The following is a 15959-nucleotide window of genomic DNA, read 5'->3' as shown; positions in this document are numbered from 1 at the left end:
TCCTGGCCCTTCAATTCCTCCACTTCACATGGTTTTCTTTGGGCCTGGCTCAGCATTTCCCTCAGAAGAAACAGTTCTTGCTCAGACTTCTCTTGTGTCCCTGGGATCTGTTTTAGAGAGACAGAAGTCAAACCATTTGGAGAAGCAGCTGGAAGAGAAACACCTGCTCCCAGGCAGAGTGATTGTGTAACCAAACGGAAGCAACAGCCCAGAGATCCATATTTTGGACACAATAACAAGATGTGACTGAACTCAACATGCAACTCACGTGTCTCGAAGAGACACGTAAAAGGAAAATGTGAATGGCCACAGCCTAAGCTCACTACGGTTAAAAACAACCTCAAAATATGCACATGTGACAAACCCCCAGCAACAAATCCAAGTCAAACTACACAGCCCTCATCCAGGAGGCAATAACAGTGTTAAGGTAATTATTCCCTTGACATTTGTCCCCTCCCCCACAAATATGTAGATACACACACACACACTTTACTTGTTTCCAAGGTGTGTACACACGCACACAGTCAGCATGCCCAGCCATGGAGAAGCGCTGGCTGCAGTGCCCCTGACCACACGCTGCCACAACAGCCAGTTCTGACCCTGCTTTGAGAAGGCACCTCTCTCCCCTTCCTACAGGAGTGATTTTTAGCTTCAAACACTTCCAGAGCCACGTTTCTGCACAGAGCGACTCCCAACCACCCTGTATCAAATTCAGGTTCCATTTACAGGACAAAAGTTAGTCCCCTTCTGCTCTCAGTTGTCCACATAGCCCAACGTGGCTGGAATGTACTTTAAGGCAATAACAACCCTGGGAGTTACCGAGCTGCAGCCAAGCAGTGGGACTCTTTTCTCTGCACTGCAAACTGTTTTCACTCCAGTGAAAGTTCCAACAAGCAGCTTCCCATTAGCCTGAGCATAATTACCACACTTCCTTCCCCAGGCTCTTCCTTTTCCCAATGGAAATTGTCCAGCTGATGCTGCAGCAAATCATTCTCTTGTGTGATGAAACAGCTTTCCTCCTTCAGTGCCCGAACCTGAGCGCTTTCGCTACAGCTGTTGCCCAATTTCTCTGCAGCAAGCTGGTCTCTCTCTGATGTGATGAGTTTGATTTCCTCTATCATTTGTGACACCTATAAAAACGTGCAGACAGTACTGCCATCAATTCAAACCCGACATTCAATGCAGAAGTGGCTTGGATCACACTGATGCAGTATTTTTAACAAACTGCTGCAGCCAAACCAAGAAAACCCCAAGATTGTCTTTGGCCTTTATCACTTCTTTGCTTTAAATGCTGACCCCTTAGCAGCCTTCTGCAGCTTTGATCAGCCCTTCGCCTGGAGAAGGGATTTTTACGTATTGTTCAACAAGCAAATACAGAATTGCCAACCAGTGACATGCCGGGGCTGGCCGCTGACCTGCTCCCAGAAAAATCTAGTCCCACGTACTGTGGATTCTCCCTCCAGAGAAACTGACAGTGAAGCAATGGTGTAACACAGAATATTCTCAGCACCCTCCTTGAGCCGTTATTGACCCAACGGGCACAAACCAGAGCGAATCTGCCTCCCGCTGCATGCTGGGAACAGAGCTGCCCTTTCCAACCCTCCGCAACACTCACTGGGAATGGGTGTTGGAAACCACTGGCCTCATTCCAACCCCAGAGGTGGCCTGCGCCTCTTCTTCCATGGGCTATCTGATGCCACCACCCAAACTAACAACCCTGGGGTGCACTGCTTCAGCAAAGGTTCATTAGAGTGAGTAACACAGCCGGAAGCTCTATGGAAACAGAGCAGCAGCCGGGCAAAGACTCAGCTCAGGCCGCATTCCTCTCTCAACCATTTCCTGCCACAGGCCTAGGAATATTCTAAGGACAAGCAGAAGGGACTATAAGCAGAATAATGGGTCTTGTTTTCACCGTGCTGGAAAAATATATCAGAAGCATTTTTATTCTGAATTATTACACAATGTTTTACCCGCATTTCGAGTTCTTTAATGGTTTTCCCTCGTGCCTCTTCAACACTCAGAATCTGGGATTCTTTTTCAGAAACATCTTTTTCCAACTTCTTGACTGCGTCCCGGGATTGCTTGAGGGAACTCTGTGTGTTTCTCAGCTCTTCATGTGCTAGAATGTTCTTCAGAACAGAAGGAAGAGAACAGACAGAAAAGAACTGAAGTAGTGTAACACCATCACTGAGCACCACTTTGATTCAAACACCCCACAGAATCTCACTCCCCTACACATTTTAATAGAGCTTAAGAGCCCTCACACCCTCCCCTTAACATGTACGGGCCATTCCGACTAAGGGCAGAATTCCTACCATTGCCACTGTGTCCTTGATGTCCTCTTTGAGTTGCTCTGTCTCAGCTTGGAGTGACTCCTCTTTCTGCTTCAGGTCATCTCTCTCCTGGGTTAGAGTTGTTATTTTTTCCTGGCATTCTGTGAGCTGCTGAAGAATGGTCTGAACCTCCAGATCCTCGGCTTTCATCTGTTCTGTTTCATTTAACCTTTGCTGAGCCAGAAGAAAGGCTGCTCTCACCTCAAGCAGCTGTTGGTGCTCTGCTGTCTTCTCTTCCAGGGCTCTCATTGTGCTAGAGAGCTGTAATTTGCAAAGGGAAAGGCCAAATACGTTCACTGCAGTGAACAACTGCAGTGAACAACTGCAGTGTCCGTGCTCTCAACCAAGCTTAGATTTACTTAGAAAGGGTGAGACACTCATTTCCAACCGAAGTAGAAAGGTTACGGTTTCTCAAAGTCCCTATCTATAGTCTGGCCCACATTAAATAAGCATTTGCTTGTTTATGAACCTTCCTGTGGTTTCTCCTTAGCAGCAAAAGTCCTACTAAAACATAACCCCACACATGTAGCTGTAGCACATCTTAGGAATGACCAGGGAGGAATTATCAAACCCTGAGCTGGAACACAACAGCTGTATCAGTGTCTAGAGCTGTGGCAAAAATAGGCATCTTTAGTTCCCTTCTTAAATATTCGGGGTTGGGTTTTTTTCTGCCCTTTTTAATTGCCAATTTATGCAAACTCTTTGCCTTGAAAGACCTTCTGTTGTAGAGATGCCAGCTCCTACAGAGGAAGCTTTGTTTCTAGAACTTCAGCTGAGTATGTCAAAGCAGCATACTTAAAAAAAGAAAATTTACATAACAAAGATAAGAATGGGAAGAGAAGAACTGAAAGGTCCAGTACAGAAGGAGAACATATAACCCAGAGCACACACACTCTTCGCCTGTTAGAGACACTTGAGCTGCACAACCCTGCAGCTGTAGCACTGGCACAGAGCAGGCAACACCCACTGTGCAACAGGAATCTCTGATAACTATTTATACCTTCAACACTGCTGCTCAAAAAATGTTTATGATTTTTTTTTAATACTGCAAATGAACTCCTCGTGTCTTATCTGTAAGAATGAGCAACCTGACACTGACCTCCAATTTCACTTCATCCAAAGCCTTTTTAGACTCTCGTGCTTCTTCAGACAGAACCTCTATTTGGAGTTTCATTTGTTCACTGTTCTCTGACACAGTTCTGTATTTTTGCTCTATTTCTTCATGGAGCTGCTTAAGTGCCCCATATTCCTCAGCAGACTTCTCATATTTACGTTGTGCATCTGCCAGATTGTCTTTCGATTTCCCAATTTCTTCACTCATATGTTGAAGCTTCACTTTGTTATCAGCAGCTTCAGAAAGCAGCTTCCCTCTTTCCAGTTTTAAGAAGTGTAGCTCCTCACATTTTTCAAGGATCTGCCAACAGGAAAACATTAATAGCATTTTCTGAATCAGTATTTGTCAGAGCTGCATAGTAAAGAGCATGTTGATACACAGAAAGAGGAAATAAAGCACAGGCACACAAACAGTACAGTACACTGGGGTTTTGCTTTGCTGGAGGGAGTTGCCTCGCAAACCATCCTCTACAGAGAGAGACAAGCCCCTTCCCAAACCTTAAAACCTCTCCTCCAACTCCTCACATGTTCGTTACAAATGTCCTTTTTCCTGTGTCTGAGATAGGGGTTAGAGCAGAGGCATCAGTCCAGCCCTACACTGACTATTCAGATTCAGCAATTCTTTCCTCATGATACAGTTTACACAGTTGCTGCATCTAATTAGGTTTTGCTTATCAGTGCAAGTAGACCACTGGGAGAGTTTGGAGCTTTTCCCAAAGCATTCCTGACCCTGAGGCTACTTACCCCATACAATTCTCACTGCACATACTCAGCAGCATGTATTTAAGAGTGAAGAAACCCAGAAAGCGTTCCCCAACAAACCCTTTTGGACACCCAACAAACTGAGTCTGCTACGCCCTGAGCTGCCAGCACATGGGAAAGCTTCCTTACAAGTTTTCCAGAGCTGGCAAGTTAAATCTCACTTCTCCAGCAGTGGTTCTGCTAAGAGCTCATGAATTCTCTTTGCCCAATTAGACCAAACCACAATACCGGTTTTAAAAGAGCAAACCAGGCTGAGAGACAGTTACACACACAGTTCCCAACAGTGACCAGGGCAAATCAGCAGGGAAATGCTAGACTACAACTTCCTAACAGAGCAGACTTTGTGACTATACATAGGATGAGAAAGTTATTCACAGGTACAAGTGTTCAATTTGGTGAATTTCATTGTAAACCCTCAGACTGATCCCAGACCACTTCTGGCTTGAAAACTTCCAGCCCAGACGGCCTCATTACACTGTTCACAGTCAGGCGCAACACAAAAACAAGGGGAAAAGGGTTTTATGTACCTCTTTCTGCTGTTTGTCAATGGTGTCTGTTAGAGACTGAGATGCTGCCTGTTCATTCACTCGTTTTTGTAGAAGTGCATTCTCCTGCAGTGCTTTTTCTAGCTCTCCTTTCACCTCTGCTACCCTCTCTTCCAGCTCCACCGCAGCCAGCAGATCTAGAGAATGGACAGGCTCAGATTAATAAGGGGGGGGGAAACAAACAAATAAATCACATTTTGAATTAAGCAGAAGTTCTCGGATGTATTCTGAATGTCATATCAGGGTTATTTTTCTGGAAAACTATACTCTACTAGGTCCAAAAAAATCAAAGATGAAACTACTGGTCTAAATTTGGTTGTTGCTCAGTAGGTTGACAACCTGTTTATTTTAGGCTGTTAGTGAGAAGCTATATTAACCTGTTTTGTGTTTTGCACAAAGACATTCCAGAAGTTAGTTTTCCAAATGGCTGAGGGAAGTGCTGGAGAAGGCACTGTGTGCCAGCAGTGCCAGAGACCATGTGTCCTACTGACAGAAGCTGCAGGTAAAATGGGAGCCAAAGCATTCCCTACTCCCCCACCGTAACGGGGAAGAGAAAGGAGAGAAGGGGAAACCCCACACCAAACAGTACCTTTGGGAACTTTACCCTCCACGAGTGAAGTCAGCCTGGCATTTTCCTGAAACACAGCCTGCAGCTCTTTCTGCAAGTCCCCCTGCATTTTTCTGTAACTGGCTCTTCCTGCTTCTATTTGGCCTTGATACTGTTGAACATCCTTTTGCATTTGCTTGTAGTTATTTACCAATTCAGCCTTCAGGAAAACAGAGACAACATTGATTCACACACAAATAAGAGTCTACTCCCTTAACACATGAAGACACAACACCTGCATTCCTCTCAGCCCATAACACCACGAATCTTCCCCTTAGGGGTCAGGGCCATGACTGCTTATATTATCTTGTCTATTAGCAGTGTTCTGTACCACTCCAAATGAGGAGTACTCCGCATGAAGATGGCAAGTACTCACCATCTTCTCCTTCAGCTCCTGATTTTCAGTCCTGAGAAAAGCAGATTCTTTTTTGGCATCCAGGGCGATGGTTTCACTGTCTAAGAGGGATTTATTCAGCTTGTGAATTTCCTCAGTCAGCTTATCAGAATCTCCCTGCAAAAGACAGGTAAATACTTTAAGAAATCAGAAACTATATAGCCATAATAAAGCAAATTTGTTTATTAAAACATGGTTAGACATGGATACAGGCCCAGAAAGCTTGCTGAGCTCAGTCTAGACAGGACAGGAGCAGGCTCACTTGAGACAGGAGGAAGAGCTGCATTTACCACAGCGTTCAGACACTGCTGTAGGGTAAGGAAGTAACTCACATTTTAGCCTTTATGAAGAATTTTAACATCTGTAAGGAGCAGATTATCATGACCCCCAGATTATATGTAACTGTAACCCACCTCCAGCAACACCAACACCACCTCCCAGCCCAGCTGAAACCCCACTTTACCACCAAAAGCGATGTATCCTTCTCTCTTGCTCCTGCTCTCTCCAGTTCTCTCACACGATTCTGTAATGTATTGATTTTGCTCTCTTTCTCTTTCAGCTGCTCTAATTTGGAGTTTATTTCCACCTAAAAGTTGGAGGAAAAAAATGAAAAGGCAGATTCTAGTACCAGGTTTGGCTCTTCGTGTAGAATTTAACAGAACCTGCTTTGGGACACAGTAGGTGCTCGCAGGTTTGACCCATCTCCTGCCAGCTGATGGTGAAGCTGAGCAGCACCCAGTGCATCGGGGCTGTCTTCAGCCAACAGAGGATGGCAGGAAACCACACCCAGCACATGCCATACAGGGGTTACCACAGAGAAATTCCTGGCCAGGCTCACCTCCAGCTCCTCATTGTATGCTTCAGCATTTGAAACCAGATTCCTTAGGTTGGTAATTTCATGCATGAGCTGAATCTGTAGAGCAGATGGAAGCACAATTGCAGAGGACGTTAGACAGCACCACAGTAGTGGTGTGAGGTGCCAGCAGCAGGAAAATAAGCAAGGTCTACTTTGTGTTTTCTGTTCGTGGGGAAACCAGATTCACATCCACATACACATCTACTTGAACAGCTACAAAGCAAGCTGCTACATATTCTTTCAAATGGGTAGAGGAGGTGCAAAGTTGGTTTAGGTTCCCAGTAGTCAGAGAGGATTCAAGTGCAATTTAGTCTGCAACAACTTAAGAACCATGTGATCAAGGCACTCGGCGTAGGATTTGTGCAGATACGGCACCTCAAGTTCTAGTCACTTTACACAGGTTTTCACGGCCCAGAGGAGCTATTTCAGATTTCGTGTGTTCACTAACACAGCCAAGAAGGTGCCCAAATCGAGGTAGAGCCATGTACACATTCAGTGGCATCTCTAGGAGGAGGCCCAAGGAAAAGACTAGATAGAAGATAAATTTCTGAAATTGAAAACTCTTCTGGTCTTTGTCAGAAAAGCTCTGCAATAAGCACTCCTCTGCAAGTATTTCTGCAGAGTTACAAGTGTGGGCAAGGAGAAAATCCAGCCTGCCATTCCACAGTCATTGAGAAGCCCTAAACAAGCACTCTCCCATGACTATTTCTGTCTGCTTAGGAGCACAGAGAGAAGGAAACTCAACCTGCAGTCTGCTTTAGTAGAGAATGGCTATGGAAGATATGGCACACTGCTGTCAGAAGGAATCCAATGATATTAGGAATAAGGGAATTTCCCTGCGTGTATCTGTGGGGATTTAAATTGATGGATTGCAACTGCTGAACATAGTGAAGTGCATGACCTCTGGGTATCGCTGTAATTCATCTGCTGTACAGGCAGCGACAAATGCTCACGTCTCAGGGACTGTGCAGATCCAGATGGGAGAACACAAGTCACTCACAAGGCAACTCTTGCAACAGAGGCCCCTCTAGAACATTGTGTCTGTTGCTAGGTATACAAAAGCTTTGCAGGGAGACCCTAACGGAATGGAGCATTGGCTGATGAGGGAGATCACACCGTCAGTCCAGCATACAGAGGGTGTTCTGAAAAGAACTTTAAATACAAGATAAATCGTAACAGATGATGGATCCATTCCCTTAGAGATCCATAAGTGTTTGAGAGGAAAGGAGAAGTGATCCTGTTAAACTGTAACCTGAAAGAGCAGTGCAGAAGGATGTAACCACAGATGCAGCTCCTGCTCAGAGGCTGCTGACCAGACCAGCAGGTCTGCTGCAGAGAAGGTATCCCATTTCCATCCTGATAATATATCCCTGCCTGAATACCGCAAGTCATTGGGTTGCGGGTTTTCTATGTTTGGGCTTTTTCTTTTCTTGGGTTTTGGGGGTGTTTGGTTTTGGGTTTTTTTTGGAGGCATTGTTTTGTTTGGTTGGTTTTTTCCCCCCCCCACTGTAACTCATGTCACAGTCCAGCCCTTGGGCAGCCAGAAGCCAATACAAGCAATACATGTTTTAGGTGACAGAATGGGAGCACAGAACATCTGGATAAACAAGGTACCTCTCCCTTGACAGCACAAGGAGGTGAAGAGAACAAGGTCAGGGTTTCCTGTATCAGAAGCTATCCTGTCAGTACGTTCACCTTCCCTGACTTCCTGGCACAAAACAGTGTTTCAATATTCCAGACATTACTATTCACACTGTGAGTCTGAAATGTTTCATTGCTCAGTTAAGTCATATGTTGAAAGTTAACACTCAGACTTGAACAGAATTCCAAAAGCCAGAGCCATCCTGAATTGTAAACCAAGGTGTTTGGCACTTTGAAATATGATTTAGCAACCACCCTGTCACGGCACCACCATTCTACAGTGAATTTACAGAACATAACTGTCTCTCACAGAAATCTCAGGTGAAATTCAAGCTGTGCACATGTAAAAACATCAGGATACACATACACACAGATACATGTTTAACTAAAATTTCAAGTTGCAGAGCAAAGTCTGAATTTTACACTGAGTAAAGCCAGTGTAAATACTGGGTTCCTTCGTTCCATTGGGGAATGCAGCTTAACACCCATCTGTGTGGGAATCACCACCCACAAATATGTATGCTCCATGAACTCCAGAGAACATGTGCACGCAGAGAATTTTGTACTCTGTATTTATCTCAATGCACCTTACCTCATGATCTTTCTGTGTTTGTGTTTCCAGTGCTTCAAATTCATCTATTTCTAATTTTTCTTGCAGTTTCTCCTTCATTTCGTTTATTTCTAATTTCAGCTGCTCATTTTCCAACACCAGGTTATTGAGTTCAGCTTGCAGGACAGTGACCTCATTCACAGCAATATCCTGAAACAGAAACACAAAGAACTTCAGCAGTTGTTGGGTGACTGTCGGGCTTATTTCTAGAAAACACAAACAGACTTACCTTTTCGACTGCCAAGGCTTCGCAGAGCTGCACCGATTCCTCAAAGTCCCTCTGAGTCTGGAGAAAGACCTGTTCTCAGTTAACGGATCTACAGGGGAAGCAAGCTCAGGATTGTATTCCTGTTGCTTGTCTTCCCATAGCTCATCCTGTTTACACACCAGAGCTTTCTGCATCACTCACCACAGAGCCATGAATCACAGAACCACCCCACCACCGCAGAGATAACCAAGAGCCTTTTTTCTAACCCGTTACAGTAATCCATCAGACATGCAGAAGAGCAATGGGAGAGCAAGACTGATGGCCTGGAGAAGCAGGTAGTGCACATGCTCTGTACGAGGCAGTTGAACTAGACTGCATTGTTACCCAGTTCATGTGATGCCCAGCAGTCCATTCCACATCTGAGATCTGATCAGGGACCGCTGCACACTCGTGGTAGTGTTCAGAGCTCTCTGACACCACTGAAAAGAGAGAGGTGTTAAAACTCCAGAGTAGTAGGGAACGTTACACTGAACATCAAGAATAATTCTTAGAATTTTCCCACACTGGAAACAATCAGAGGCAAGTCTGTAGCACACTGAGCAGGACTTCAAATTTTGGGGCTCTCTCTTTGGAAAGGGAAGGACACAGAGCTCCAGACCCTACAACTTATGCCGACCACGTTACCATAATGTAACAAAACTAAACCAAAGCCAGAATATAGAATTACAGCCAAGGCAAAAAGTGTTCAAGTGTCCAGGAAAGAACCACCCCACAGCCGACTGCAAGATGTAATGAACAAAGCATAACCTGTGGCCCTCCCAGCCCTGATGAAAGCCCCGACAGTCCACACGCCAGCACAACACCTGGACGCAAGGAGAAGCAATGAGGCTGTAAGAAGATGCATCTCCACAAAAATACTGTCCAATTCATCTCATCTTCAGCTCAACATTTTGTCCCAAGCTCCTCTAATAACTCCTGGAATCTCTCTGTATCTCCACCTGATCTTTGAGTAACCCCTTCTACAGAAGATCTGAGCACTCAGGGATCTTTTCCTCCAAGCTCAGGAGTGATGCATCCCAGTGAAGAGGAAGTCAGGTAGAAACACCAGGAGGCCTGCATAGATGAACAAGCAGCTCCTGGGGAAACTGAGGCACTCAGAGGAAGCCTACAGAGGGTAGGAGCAGGGACAGGGAGCCTGGGAGAATTAGAGAGATATTGTCTGGTAAGTCAGGCAAACTAAAGCCCTGGTAGAATTCAACCTGGCCAGGGACATCAAGGCCAACACGATGGGCTTCTGTATGTAGACAGGGTATAAAAGTAAGATCAGGGAAAATGTGGGCCCTCTGCAGAAGAAAAGGGGAGAGCTGTTTTCCCAGGATATGGAGAAGGCTGAGATGCTCAACAATTTTTTTTTGCCTCTGTCTTCACCAGCAAGGACACAAGCCATCCCCCTGAGTCACAGAAGACAAGGGCAGGGACTGGGAGAATGGAGAGCTGCCCATGGATAGAGAGAATCGGGTTCAGGAGCACCTGAGGAACCTGAAGGTGCACAAGTCCATGAGACCTGATGGAATACATTTGCAGGTCCTGAAAGAATCACAGAACAGTTTGAGCTGGAAGGGACCTTAAAGCCCATCTAGTTCCAACCCCCCTGCCATGGGAAGGGACACCTTCCCACCAGACCAGGTTGCTCCAAGCCTCATCCAGCCTGGCCTTGAACAATTCCAGGGATGGGACATCTACAGCTTCTCTGGGCAACCTGTCCCAGTGCCTCCCCACTCTCCCCAGGAAGAATTTCTTCCTGACGTCCAATTTGCCCAGATGTCCAGGTTGCCCAGAGAGGGGGAGAGCACTGGTCAGAGGGATGGTCTGTGTCAGAGAACAGCTCTGGCTGCTGTCACACAGCAGCGAGGGACTGCAGTAAGCTGCACGGCAGCGCTCTCTGTAAACCCTGCGTTACCTCAGAGCTCTTCCGTTTAGTTTTAACAAACTGAAAGCTCGATATCCAGAAGGGGAGGTGTTGGGGAAGTAATTTCTTTGGAAAGGGACCTTATTTTTTTTTTTGGTGCTATCAGAGTGGATTTATTCCCTAAGCAATGTAAGCAATCCTTGCAGAGTTATTCAACAGGAATTTGCTACACGATTCCACCTGGGGGAGCAAGACTCATGCTCCCACTTGTTCAAGTTAAATGGGCTTTCCATCCACACCAGAACTCCCAGTATTTCTGTGCTAAATCCCCTTCCCTTACAGCAGCATTCTGTGCAGGCAGGCAGTGTAATTTCCATACAGGTAACCCTTCCAAACTGGGTTCATGGAACACAATTGGAGCAGTGTAGTGCCAACTACATGTACCTTTTGTATCGTCAGCAAGTTAACTTCCTACTTAGTTTAGGCATTGAAATGGAGGATTTCTCAGTTCAAAGCTGCAGTACAGTTCCCTTACTTTCTTCCTGAAGATGCTCACAATCCTCCATGTCTGGAAGTGCTGGCAGAGACAGTTTCATTTTCTTTGGTTCAGACAACTTTAGTTTTTCAAAGTCTTCAAAACAGCTCACGTTCACCTGGTTTATTTTACCAGGAGCCCAAGTGACTCTTCTTCTTCTCCTGACCTTTAAGAAGGTATTTACAGAGAAATTACCACAGGCAAAGCCCCAAGTAGTGCATGGGGGTGGCATCAGGTGGGTTCTGTAAGAGCACCAGCAGCTGCCTAGACAGCACGCCAGTTCTTCAGTTACATGACAGCATGATGGGCTGAACACACAAGCCCCCGCAGCCTGTTCCCTGCAGGCAGCACATAACTGATACTCACCCCAGAGTGATTTTAAAAGTTGGCCCTTTAAAGGTAAGGGCAGTTGTGTGCAAGTCGCCCATCAAAGCTACTGTCTGCTGGCAGTACAGTCCCCGGCAGGTAACATTCCCCTCCGCCACGTGTAAGTACTGACAAAGCCAAGTGGAGGTGCTTACCTGAGAACGCTGGTTTGAGGCAAAGGAGGCAGAGGTCACCAGCATCTCAGTCAAGTTGCGGATCCGATCTTCCTGAACTTTTTGAAGGGAATTTTTTTCTTCCAACAGCTGGGCCATTTGGTCTTTTTCCATTGCACTAATCTGAGTCTTCGAAGACACCTTTGACAAAAAGAACATGAACCAAGCTTATACTTCTGTAGTACAAACCACTCCTACAGAGGATACACAATTGCTAATATTAAAACCAACCACACATGTATGTTCCTTTAAGCCTGGAAGAGCCATTGTTAGCAGTAAAACAGACCATGTAGTCTACAAATTGCCTGCCAACTTCATATTTAAAAGGATCAAAACACCCCAAAGCAATACAGTCTCAGATTTTGCTAGGGACAGAAAAAAACCAGGCAGCAGCATTTTTGAAGTGTAACACCACTTAAGAACCTTCCCATGGCACCGAACGCCTGAAGCTCTTTGATATCTACGATTCAAGTGACAAGTCACAGCAAGCTACTCTAATGTATGCGGTCTCTTAAAATCTGAAGCACTGAAATTCTGCTGTCATACAGCAACACCATTACAGAAGCCAGTTTGGACAGCTTTGAGTTACTCGAAAGTTCACACAGGATTTCCCAACAAAGTCTTCGGTATTTAAGTACTTCCCTCACTACCTACCACCTCAGAAGACAGCATACACTTCTTGGTGCAAGTTTACACTGCTAATTAATGCTCTTCAAAAATAAGGTCAGGGGTTTTCTTCCTTAAAATAGTCATAGGAAAATTTGATTTGCCAAAAAAAAAAAAAAAACATCACCACATCTTTTTGATGAGTTTAATGCACCAAAACAGTATGTTCAGAACTGTGCTTTCTCTTTTATGCTGTCTGCTCTAGCAAGACTTACAAGATTCCCCAAGAGTCCCTAAAGCCAAAGAGCAGAGCTGGACATGAGACCGCACTGCCCGGGGAGAGCTGCTATTCCTCATTCTCTAATTGTACTTTCTGCCTGTCCATGACAGTTTTGCCACTGATCTTACACAGCTGCAGGTTCTTACAACGCAAAGTGAAGAGAAACATGGGTAAGGGGGAAATCTGAACTAAGCTGGGATGTTCACTGGCAATACAGAAAGTTATTGAACGGCAGGTGATTATTCTCTTTGATGTGTGGCAGTATGAGCATATGCTGTAAGACACGACAAGTTTCCATGTCTCAAACCCCTGAACCTCCAGCAAGCCATTCCAGCAGCTGCTCTCCTTCAGTGTTCACTGTCACAGACACATTGGTGATCATCAGGTGTTCTAAATGCCACATCACATTGCAGTGTCTGTTCTCAAACATGTCAGGTACCGCTTCCCACAGTTCACCCACCCCCAAGATTTGTCTGGGTTTAGTTTAAAACTGCAGCTTTCCCACCAGCTATCCATACTAAGGATGGATACGCCTAATCCCATACCTCCTCCAGCTGCTTTTTCAAATCCAGAATTTCTTTCCGATATCTCTTCAGCAGGGCATCATCGTCCAATACTTCATTGATTTTTGGAGTGTTCTTCATTCTTTTGGCTGTGTTGGCAAACTGAAAGAACATTCTCTCATCAGAGTAGATAACAAGTATATTAAAAGGCTTATTCTGCCTCATATTTCCTAACAGGATTAAAGGGACAGCTCAGTAGATAAAGAGCACTATACAATAAAAGGACATCAGTGTGGACATTCACTTATTTTCCATGTATTCTACACTTTGAAAATGGAAGTTTTCTTTGCTCTATATTAATACCTAGAAAGTGAAGTGAAAAACATGCCATTACTCTTTTTTTAATAAAAACCCAAGCAACCCAAGAAGCAGGCAATCCTGGCTAAACAATATGGATCAGGAATAGTTCCATTATTCCCCTGTTCCGGTGGGGTCTGGCTAACACCTCATGTCAGCAAAGGCTGGAGTGCTGTGTCTGGGAGAGGCAGACGAGGAAGCAGAGCGTATCAGCTGCCTGCAAGGTGGGGGAAGGAGCTTTGCTCCAACAGCCAGGAAGATGGAGTTGGACAGCCAACCGTAAGAGAATAGCTAGGAAGAGACAGGGTGGAGAGAACAAACATGTCAAGCGCCAAATCCTCTCAGAGGACCCTCAGAAGATTCAAGTGAGTCCAGACCCAGCAGGTGCCACTGCCCATCCCTCCAGCCCATCTGCACTGAAACCCTGGGCCAGAACAATGCTTGGGAACAGGCAGGAAGCTTCACCTGCAGAGTGCTGAGTGTCTCATCGAGAGAGACAGGAGTAACTGTGCAGATAATGAGCGTCTTGGCATTTCCTCCCAGGGAGTTCTGCAGAATGCGGGTCAGCTTGCTGTCCCGGTAATTTATGAAGCTGATGAAAAAGAAGAAAAAAAAAATCATATTTTTGCATAGAAAAAGCACAGCAAATCTCTCCTCTGGAGCTAAGATCCCTACACAGAACAGGATTACAGATAAAGCATTTGAGTTTGAGTTTCCTAGTGACTCCTCTTAAAGCAGTACCAAGCATGAGTGCTTACCCAGCAGGGTCATCACACAGTCTTTTGATAACTTGACCCAGAATGAACAAGCTCCGGTTTATATTGCATCCTTCTTTCAGCCGGACACCTGGGTAGTACAGAACACTATTAGCTATTACTCTTGAATTTAAAACATTAGCATACACTTGCTAATGCACAGCTGTGCTGCGCTCAGAGGGGTTATCAGAGAGTTAAACCTCAAGTGCCACAGGGCATTGTAACTCAGCAGCAGCAGCCAGTATCAATCATCCACAACAGCCAAAACTTCTCACATGAAGACAGCAATCCATCACCAATACATGTCCATCCTTACCCAGTAAGTAGCTGGGGCCATAAGAACTTTGTGTTTCCTGTTTAAATTCTGCACGTGCCCATATACACACGTGTGAGTATCCCTGTGGTGGTTCAGGTCAGGACAGGGTTAATTCCATTCACAGGGACTGGTCTGAGGCCATTTAGGATTTACCCTGGGAACAGCAACACCGGTGCTTCCAGTTGGTGCTGCGGAGTGCTGGCACCAACTCAAGGACTTTTCTAGCTCCTGATACTCATTGTATTCCCAACTTTCTCACTCCAGTCAGCAGGAGTGAACACACACAGTTCACACAGCCTACCCCAACTGACCAAAGGGGGATTTCATCCCATAGCCTGGCATGCTCAGGATATAAGCAGGAGTGGGCTGGAGGGCCATGGCTGTGACTTTCAGGTGACTTTCTCAGTTGCTCTCTTGCTCATGGGGTCACTCAGACTCTGCTACAATCACTCTCTGGCTGACTCCCACTACTCAGGACCTGGCTGTGTGTTGGTCAGCAGGTGGTGAGCAGCAGTACCGTTGGTTTTATTTGCCATTATTTTTATTACATACTATTATTAGTATTATCATTTTATTCCTTCATATTCAACTCTTAACTTGTTCTTATCTCAGCCCACAAGTTTTCTTGTGTTTCCCTCTGATTCCTCTCCTCCCCTGGAAGAGGGAGGTGAGCAAGCGGCTGGGTGTAATCTTTTGCTGGCTGGGGTTAAACCACAACACCACCAAAACAGCCTTCATACAACTTCTGTTATTCTTTGTAAGGGAAAATATTCACTTGCATTCTTCACTTTTGAATTATAAAGACCTTTCATGCAGGTTCTTGCTGTCATTGTTAACAAGATCCCTCTTAGCAGAGGAGCAAGCCATCTACCCACTCGGCTGGGTGTAATCTTTTGCTGGCTGGGGTTAAACCACAACACCACCAAAACAGCCTTCATACAACTTCTGTTATTCTTTGTAAGGGAAAATATTCACTTGCATTCTTCACTTTTGAATTATAAAGACCTTTCATGCAGGTTCTTGCTGTCATTGTTAACAAGATCCCTCTTAGCAGAGGAGCAAGCCATCTACCCACTCCTCTACACCAGTC

The 15959-nt window shown here is 45.3% G+C and overlaps 1 protein-coding gene across 1 annotated transcript in view; it reads right to left on the bottom strand.

The window, feature by feature from the left end:
* Positions 1-15959, bottom strand: part of CENPE (centromere protein E, 312kDa) — a gene marked incomplete at both ends in the record, with an annotated part of 26791 nt that overhangs the window by 4271 nt on the left and 6561 nt on the right. Inside the window, 17 exon segments of the mRNA XM_010159858.1 lie at positions 1-107; positions 924-1130; positions 1971-2129; positions 2316-2594; positions 3433-3747; positions 4736-4890; positions 5343-5520; positions 5737-5871; positions 6218-6340; positions 8844-9011; positions 9091-9147; positions 9454-9548; positions 11535-11679; positions 12035-12193; positions 13484-13603; positions 14264-14390; positions 14557-14644. The exon segment at positions 1-107 is cut by the window's left edge and continues 24 nt beyond it. Coding sequence (XP_010158160.1) covers positions 1-107; positions 924-1130; positions 1971-2129; positions 2316-2594; positions 3433-3747; positions 4736-4890; positions 5343-5520; positions 5737-5871; positions 6218-6340; positions 8844-9011; positions 9091-9147; positions 9454-9548; positions 11535-11679; positions 12035-12193; positions 13484-13603; positions 14264-14390; positions 14557-14644 — 2617 coding nt within the window.

This window comes from Eurypyga helias, unplaced genomic scaffold, assembly GCF_000690775.1.
Source record: "Eurypyga helias isolate BGI_N326 unplaced genomic scaffold, ASM69077v1 scaffold38749, whole genome shotgun sequence".
NCBI lineage: Eukaryota > Metazoa > Chordata > Aves > Eurypygiformes > Eurypygidae > Eurypyga > Eurypyga helias.
This window is presented reverse-complemented; position numbering and strand designations above follow the sequence as displayed.